At 32.5% G+C, this 9,117-nt stretch overlaps 1 protein-coding gene across 3 annotated transcripts in view; it reads right to left on the bottom strand.

The window, feature by feature from the left end:
* LOC117180298 (uncharacterized protein DDB_G0284459) overlaps positions 1–9,117 on the bottom strand; it is a 107,441-nt gene that overhangs the window by 76,877 nt on the left and 21,447 nt on the right. For all 3 annotated transcript variants that reach the window (XM_033372715.1, XM_033372716.1, XM_033372717.1), the window contains exon 2: positions 3,374–3,498. In XM_033372715.1, the coding sequence (XP_033228606.1) occupies positions 3,374–3,460 (87 nt within the window). In that variant the 5' untranslated portion in view covers positions 3,461–3,498. The remainder of the gene's footprint in view (positions 1–3,373; positions 3,499–9,117) is intronic.

Genomic DNA, 9,117 nt, shown 5'->3' with positions numbered 1-9,117 from the left:
GTGTAACGCAAGTGTTCCATCTTTAACAGTGATGTGCAATATAAAGTTGCGGGCATGGATTCATTCGTCTTCGAATGCGCTCATATGCGCCATAAAATTTGATTCAAAATCTTAAAAATTGCCCAAGATATGGAGGTAACAAAATCTTACGAATGATGACCAACAAAACAAAAAGTTTTGAATCCGCATTGATAAAGTGACTTTCCTGTGAGGTTTCGAATACGCTAGTATTTGCCACTTTTAAAATTAATAAAAAACCATAATCAATTCCCTCATTACCACTTACTACCGATCCACTACAGGTTGATATATCCAAATAACCTAGATTGAAATATAAAAATTTATAAAGATTTCTTCGAATAGGATATCAAATGCGCTCATATGCGCCACTTTCAAAATAAACAAAACAGCATAATCAACCCCCTCATTATTAATTGTTACCAATCCATCGGCCGTAGATATCTCAAAATAACCTAAATTGCACTATACAATTTTGCGATGGGCTTTTCGTATATGATTTCAAATATTTTTATTATTTATTTGGAGATATCGTTGGATAGTGGATCGGTAACAAGTGGTAACGAGGGTGTTGCTTATGGTTTTTAGTAAATTTCGAAAGTGTCGCATATGAGGGCATTTGAAATCCTATACGAAGAGATTTTTATAAATTTTTATACTGCAATTTAGATTATTTGGAGATATCATCGGTTGTTGGATTGGTAGCAAGTGGTAATGGGGGGTTTGGTTATGTTTTTTTGTTAATTTCGAAAGTAGCGCATATGCGCGCATTTGAAACCCCATAGGAAAGTCACTTTATCAATGCGGATTGAAAACTTTTTATTTTGTTGGACATCATTCGTAAAATGTTGTTACCTCCATATCTTGGGCAATTTTCAAGATTTACAAAAAAAATATATGGCGCATATGAGTGTATTTGAAGATGAATGAATCTATGTTCGCGTAACACCTGATATAACTCCTACAGTTTTGTGGTGCAAAATTTTTTTCGGTGACTTAGTTGAGAGCATTTGGGGCGCAATTCAGTGGCCTGAAGAAAACCAAAAAATTTAGAGTGGAAGGGGGGGGGCGGTGTGACTGACCTATAAATATGTTCGGGACATAATTTTCAAAGCATTGTATCACAAATAACTTTTTAATAAATAAATTAATTAATTCAGTGTGTCACTCACTATTCGCGTGTCACTTACCGGGGTCTTCACCTTTGTTGACATTTTAATCAAAAAAATATTTTTATTATAAATCGAAAACATTTGAATTCGTTAAAGGAAGACGAATTTTTAATAAAAAAGTTAAATTCTTAACTAAAATGGATTGATTTTTAACCAAAAAGACGATTCGTCAACCACAAAGATTAGCTCTACGAGATGTAGATAAAAAAATTTAATAACTGGTATTTCGGTAAAAATATATATTAACTTTTTATTAAAAGCATTTGAATTCCTTCAAAAGATACGGTTTTTCAACAAAAAAGTTACATTTTTTTAACTGTAAAACATGAATTTTCAATAAAAATCTTAATTTTAAACCAAATAGTTGAATTTTCAACCAAAGAGATGAATTTGAAACAAAAATGATGAATCTTCAAAAAAAAATGTTTAACGAATTAGTTCAAATTTTAAACAATTACAGCTGAATCTGGATTCATTGATTTCGGATTTAGTGTTTCCGAGAATTGACGCCGCGCCGCGGGCATTATATGCGAGGTATATATATATAATTCTTCAAGCAAAAAAGTCAATTTTCAACAAAGTAACTATTTCAACTAATGTCAACCAAGAAGTTGAATTTTCAACCGAAAAGGTTAATTCTGAAAGATAAATTTAATTTTTGATATTTAGGCTGAAAAATATTTTTATTTTAAATTGATTTCTCATAAAAAATGGATTGATTTTCAATTAAACTGTTGAATTTTCATTATGAAAAGATGAATTCTCATCAAAGAATGTAATAGTTCATATTTGAATCAAAAAAGTATTTATTTTAAGGGCATGTGATATTTAGAAAATTATCGATTTTACCAGTTTTAGGTTGCCCCGACTTTTTTTCTAGAATAATAAATATTTTGTCTTAAAAATTTGGGAAATGATAGCGAACATGCTAACGGACGTCCCCACACACTTTTTTTGTAGGTTAATTAATAAAAGTTGTAATTTAGCAAAATGTGATTGATTTGCATAGCGCTTAGGAAATAGTATCGATTTTTTCAGTGTTAGATTCCCCCGGCTTTTTTCCGAGGATAAGAAATATTTTGCTTTTAAAATTTGGGAAATGATTGCGAACATGCTAACGGACGTCCCCACACACTTTGTTTGTGTTTTTTTATCAAAATTTTTTTATATTGCTAACAACGTGCGTGTATATTTCGAGGTTATGTGTATTACAATTCATCCGAGCTTTACTTCCAAACTACACAATATTTTTGGCCGAAAACTTAGGACTTACAAATAAACATAGTAACTAATCTCCCGGAACTAACCTTCTTTGCAGGCGATCAAAAAAGTTTATTTCATAAATAACTTTCAGATTATCGGAAAGGCTGATATGAAAAATGACATAACCTCAAAATAATGCATATGCATAAAATTTTTATTTAGCACAATAATTTTTTTTGTTATCATCCCTCAACAAAGAGTCCGGGGACGTCCGTTGTGATATTTTATAGCATCTCCAAATTCAGTTTTAAAAACTTTTCATTTTTGTGGAAAAAAGCCGGGGAAACTGTAAGTATCACATGCCCTTAAATGAAAAACAACTGAACTAAAAAAATACGAACTCTCAACAGAATAGTTGAAACAAACTTCCAAAATACATCAATTTTCCACCATCACAGTTGAATTTTCAACAAAAAAGATGGAATTTCCACCGAAAAAGAAGATATTTAAAACATGTTTATTCTCTAATTATGCCTAAAATGTAGAAAAAAAAATTCAAATCAAGACAATTATTTGCAAGTCTTGTAGATTTTTTGGAGCATTGTAAGAAATCTTTTGAAATTTTTGAAATCTTTCAAAATTAATTTTTTTTAATTAATAAAATCATTCAAATCTTTTCAGGAATGCTTAGAAAATTTGTCTATTTTGTTGATTTTAAAAGTCTAGATTTTGCTCACCATTTTTTTTTAATATTTCTAAACTGCCGATTATTTTGCAGTCTTTTAACGTTTCTACATCTTCTAATTATCTTTTACATGGATTCGAATTCTTCATAAAACTGTTTAAAGATGCTGTGAAATAAAAAATAAATAGTTTTCAAATCTTTTATATTATTTTTTGACTATGTTTATTGCTTAAAATATTTGGTACTGGAATCTGTTCTACAAAAACCTATGGAATAAAATAAAAATAAAATTTACCTTATCAACGGAACTCGTCATACAGCTGCAAGTCGTCGCCTCACTCATATTTTCAGAATATTCTGATCCTAGCCGGTCCCTTGCCATTTTTTAGAACCATCGATGCTCTCGCATTCTACCTCTGACTGAAAAAAAAAGAATCCAGTGTTAATTTTCACTTTTATTTCATATTAAATACAGGCCGTGGCTACGTGTACTTAAATTTCAGCACAAATGGTTGAAGATTTCATTACATGTAGACGCTTCCTTAAATATATTTGAATATTTACAAATCTATAAAAACTGCAAACTATTGTTTCGACAATTTAATTGTGAAAAAATTCGTATCGCTGTACTCGTGATTGAATCTGTTGATCTAATTACTTTTTACCTATGTGATTATTCTAGGAAACAATTAATTGCACATCTGCCTATTGTGAAATTTTCACTTGTTTGGAAAAAGATAGTGTAAGTTAAATAGGAACACAGAAAGAAGAAAGCAAAGAGTATTTTCAATTTTCCAACTTAGCTTTAGTTCTCGTTCCCGTTACATAAACGAGTTTTAGCTGGTTTATCACATTACGTGTTATGTAATCTAAATTAATGGAGTAATTAAGTGCTAGGGCGAACCGAAAAAATAATTTATAAATAAGAAAACACCTACCACGGAAATTTTTTATTTTTTTCCCCTGATAACTTAATTCTTAGATTTTTTGTGAATTTTGAATTCGACTTTATCTAAGGGCAGATATTTCTTCGAGAAACTCATTAAAAATTGAAAAGCTTAAAAAATTATTCCAAGATTCTTGAGAGCCACTGAAAACTTTCTCACGATCAAATAGTCCATAGAATCAGATATTTTCGTACATGATTTTAATCTTAAAATCCATTTTAAAATAATTTAACTGAGTATATTATGTAGATTAAAAAAAAATTACAAAGTGTCTACTATTCGTCCAGCTGTTACGATGAATAGGCAAAAGGGGTTTGAGTTGTGACAGACCACTCTTCTGCGTTCAGTCACTAACACTCGTTTTTTTCTTAAGGGAGATTTGTAAAAGGGATTCCAGATTTGACTAACCATTCTTCTGTGTCCAGATACCAGACCACAAAATTAAAATACGGCAAAAAATGCCGTCCCGAGTAAAAATGCTTCGACTTGAGTTCGACTTGGTTATGCCTTGAATTCGTCTGCAAGACATCGATGTATGTCTGCGTCTCAAAACTGAGTCGAGACATAGGCCTTCATCTTAATTTTATGGCCACGGCTGGTAAGACGGCGTTTACTTGTCTTAAGTCGAGCCTTGTCTTAGCTAAGATGACGTTTACTTGACTAAAGACGAGTCTTGTCCTAACTGACATTATCAAACTTTTTTTGGCTCATAAATGAGATTAAAATTAATAAATGAAAAATTTTTAATGATTAAATTAGTTATTTTTAATTTAAAAATTCAGAAAAAATAAAAATTGTAACTTTCTAGATGGATCTCCCAAGCCGCTAGAAATACGTAAAAACAAACAACATTTTCGGTATCATCGTCAAACAAGTATAATACAAATAACAATCCGTAAATAAGATGATTTAATTTATATATATATATATATATTGTATAAAAATATACAAGATTGTTTAACCATTAACAAAGATTAGCTTTTATGACTGTTAGAAATAACCTTTTGGTTAGAGCAGGTATACGCTCGAAGTTATAAACCGCACGTGTAGGAGTGATAAAAATACGACTCAAGAGATAAATTTATGTCTTGAAGACATATAAACTTGTCTCAAAGTCATAAATTGAAGTCTGGCTTCGTCTAAGAACTGAGACAAGCTCAAGTCTAACTTGTCGACTTCAGCATGTCTTGATTGGGGGCAATTCAAGTCGAACTCAAGGCGAAGCATTTTTATTTGGGATACTACAGAATACTTTGAAAAAGGGTTTGAGTTGTGGCCGATCACTCTTCTGTGACCAGTCACTAACACGCTTATTTTTTAAAGGGAGACTTTGACAAGGGGTTTGAGTTGTGAAAGCTCTCTCTTCTGTGACCAGTGACTAACACTCGTTTTTTTTTAAAGGGAGTTTTGGAAAAGGGGATCCAGTTGTGACAAATCACTCTTCCATGACCAATCACTAACACACGTATTCTATGAAGGGAGACTTGGAAAAGGGGTTTGAGTTATGATAGATCGCTCTTCTGTGATCAGTTACGCACACTCGCTTTTTTTTAAAGGGAAGTTTGGAAAAGTGATTCGAAAGGTGACCAATCATTCTTCTGTGGCCAGATACCGGACCACAAACTTAAAATACGGCAAACAATTCCGTAATACAAAAAATTAAAATATGGAAAGAAATGCCGTATCTGTTTACACTATGAAATCTGAAAGCTGTAAAACTTAAATTGAAGCATTTGCGATAATTTCGCCTTTTTACCCGCTGGGCTTAAATACAACGTTTTCTTCCGGTAAAAATGCGGTTGTTAAATTAAGAAATAGACAAATCCGGCAGTCCATTGTATTGATCGAATCTAATGATTGAACGTGGGTCGTAGGTACATATCGGTTCATAACGAACCATATCAAAACAATTTAGAAGATATCTCGTGATTTTGCGTCGACGATTTTTTAATGAATTTGTTGGCTTCTTGGAAGACTGGACGCTTTCGCTAGTCCAAAGCAATTATCCACAATGTTCATCCACGTTAACTTTCTATGCGATGGAAGTAATCAGAATTTGAATACCAATGACATTTCAGAAATGGTACAGGGCAAAGGGAAATCGTCGTTATTTTTGCAATCAAAATTTTTTTTAATTTGAAAATATTTTGTGTGTATTTACTGTAGGAAAATAATACATTTTACACTTGAGTTTTATAAAAATTTAAATCGAAATTGAACGTTACATGACAATTGAAAGCTATTTATATGTTATCTACAAGGGGACCAGTAATTTAAACATGTTATCTGCCGTTTCTCTAACGCTGGTTTTCTATTGTTTTCCCGGACTCACATGTTTCTGTGTTGTTTTTTAGACTGCGGGAAATTTCATTATATAAAAATGTTTGGAATCGTAAGCCCAACACAGATGTGCTTGCAAAAATTAAAAATAGTTTATTGCAAAAATTTTCTGAGTGTTACTAATCGAGACGCATCGCTTACCTTCGCCTTTACAGCGATCTGTAGACGACAACATCGAAGATGACGTGAAAGTAGCCACAAAAAACTTTCGACACGCACATATACTTATCTGAACACACACTGAAATATGTCTGACTAGCCTACTCTACGAGTAAACTGAGCCGTTGTGATAAAAAGCACCGATTTCCCATAATTTACTATAAGCAGTTAACAGGTTTAGCTTTTGCCGTTTCGCGTGCGGGCTAATAACTTCATACAAAAAAGGTTGCAGAAAATACAAAAAAATCAATTTTGCAAAAATTTCAGTTAACAGGTTTAGAGTGCAGACTCTTCAACTTTTATTTTTTTTAATTAAAAAATCCAAAGAACGGAAAGGTCTTTTAAGGTACAGACGGGCATACGCACTCCCTTTCTACAAAAATTACAAACATGGATTTTAACCCAATTTTAAATGGGACAATAATCTCCTACGGAGACACAAGTGTCACTCGCCGATTAGAACCAAACTTTGTACATCAATAAAACACTAAAAAATATTGAACCCGTGTTTTTCTATTTTTGCAGAATCCGCTTTATAGGGGTCGAAACCACCCCCACCAAACCGTAAACAACCTGCTATTCCCAGGGTTGGTAGGTTAGCCTGCTTGTGGTTTGATTGGGGTGCTTTCCCGAGGTTAGGTAGGTTAGGGGCGGGTATTTGGATGGGTTACGTTGGTTAAGGGGTAGATGATTAGGCGGGTTAGATTATGGTGTGGAATTCAATTATTTTAAGAAGAACGAGCGATTAATCTCGCTGATCCCAGGTATAAGTATGTTAGTCTGCTTATGGTTTGGTAGGGGTGGTTTCTGACCCTAGAAAGCGGATTTAGCAAAAATAAAAAAAAACACGCGTTCATTATTCGAAGCCTCGGCTGAAATAACGTTCCATCAACAGATATTTTGTATGCATGGACTTCTATGCATATGAGATTTTCTTCTGTTTCTCTATTCCGCGGAAACTCTATGATCGAAAATTAAACAATTGAATTCGGAATGAATTGTCAAAATAGTCGAGGTTCTTTACACGAAGGAATAATAAGGAGACCCAACTGCCAGTGGGAAGCCATCTGTAACTGGCAATAGAAACATTACCGTAAGTGATACGCACATTACAGGAAGATCTTGGATTTGAGTGCGCAGGTGCGCAGTTGTCCTCTTCCTATACATGGAAAAGTGTGCGAGTGAGAAAGTTTGTCAAATTGACGTAAGTTAGAGGTCGTGTTCTTTTGTTGATCATCATACGAAAGATACACAAAATAAATATATAAACAGTATTTTCGGTACTTGTTTGGAAAATGTGTGAACAGATTTTGAGAAGGAAACGTATATGTAAGTACTTCTTAAATTTGTAATATGATAAATAGGCTAAAGATTCTCATGGCTCTGAGAAGCTCTCGAGAAATTCTTCACAGGCACTCAGGTAGATATATTTAAACTTTAAAGGTCCAGGTCGCTCGTTTAAATGTTATCATAAATTCTTATCATAAATAACAAGCAGAGGGTCCTTTGTTAAGCTTTCGGATTGAAATTTAGAAAAAGATTTTTTTAATTTCATAGTTAACAGTCTAACTAAAACATAATAATTCGGAATCTACGGGTTTCGATGATTTCAGATATCTAATTTTTTTAATGTTTAAAATTGGAATTAATACAACCTTTATCGTAAATGGAATGAGATACGCCAAAAAAGACAACATTTTTTAATTCAACTCGAAAATTGTATATTAGTACATAAGTATATTATCGTCGCATCACTCTTAAAAGGATCCAAATCTCTCTATCTCCGAGATTAAATCAATCAAATCGAACCTACAAATAGTATATTTGCCTTCTTCGGCGTGTAACTTCGTCCACAACCTCTCAACGTACGTCAATTTGATAAACTTTCTCACTCGCGCACTTTTCCATGTATAGGAAGAGGACAACTGCGCACCTGCGCACTCAAATCTAAGATCTTTCTGCAATGTGCGTATCACTTACGGAATGTTTCTATTCCCAAGTAGGGTAACGGAGTTAGGTCTCCTTATTATTCCATCGTGGTTATTTACTTTCATTTACTTCGCATCTATGTCAATTAACCTCGTAAGTGTACATATCTATATATAATTTAGAATATTTGAAGGATAAGAATAGAAAATTGCATTCGCCTAAGAGTATCGACAAAAATTTGAAAATTGAATTGGGTAAATTTCAATGAATAAAAATGAAAATAATTATGTTAGATCATTTAAAAACTTAGTCCAACACATATTGTAAAAAATAAATACAAAAAAATTTCTCGTCTTCTCATTAAAATAAACAAAGAAAGAAAATTTATGATAATTATTTATCACTCATTTATTTATTTTATTATTTTTGAATAACATATTTTGATATTACCGGTTCTGGACCTAATACTACAGCCTCTCTAACCCTTTTATTCTTTCCGGCTTGCCATTCTAATAAATTTAATTTTCTTTTTTTACCTTTGTTGAAAACTTCAATGTAAGACTTAAGAAAAGTATATTTTCGAGATATATAATCTCGCTTATTTTGACATTTATTCGCCAATTCAATTTTCGAATTTTCGATCGCAGCGCTTCCGCGAAATAGA

The sequence above is a fragment of the Belonocnema kinseyi genome, chromosome 9, assembly GCF_010883055.1.
Source record: "Belonocnema kinseyi isolate 2016_QV_RU_SX_M_011 chromosome 9, B_treatae_v1, whole genome shotgun sequence".
Taxonomy (NCBI): Eukaryota; Metazoa; Arthropoda; class Insecta; order Hymenoptera; family Cynipidae; genus Belonocnema; species Belonocnema kinseyi.
This window is presented reverse-complemented; position numbering and strand designations above follow the sequence as displayed.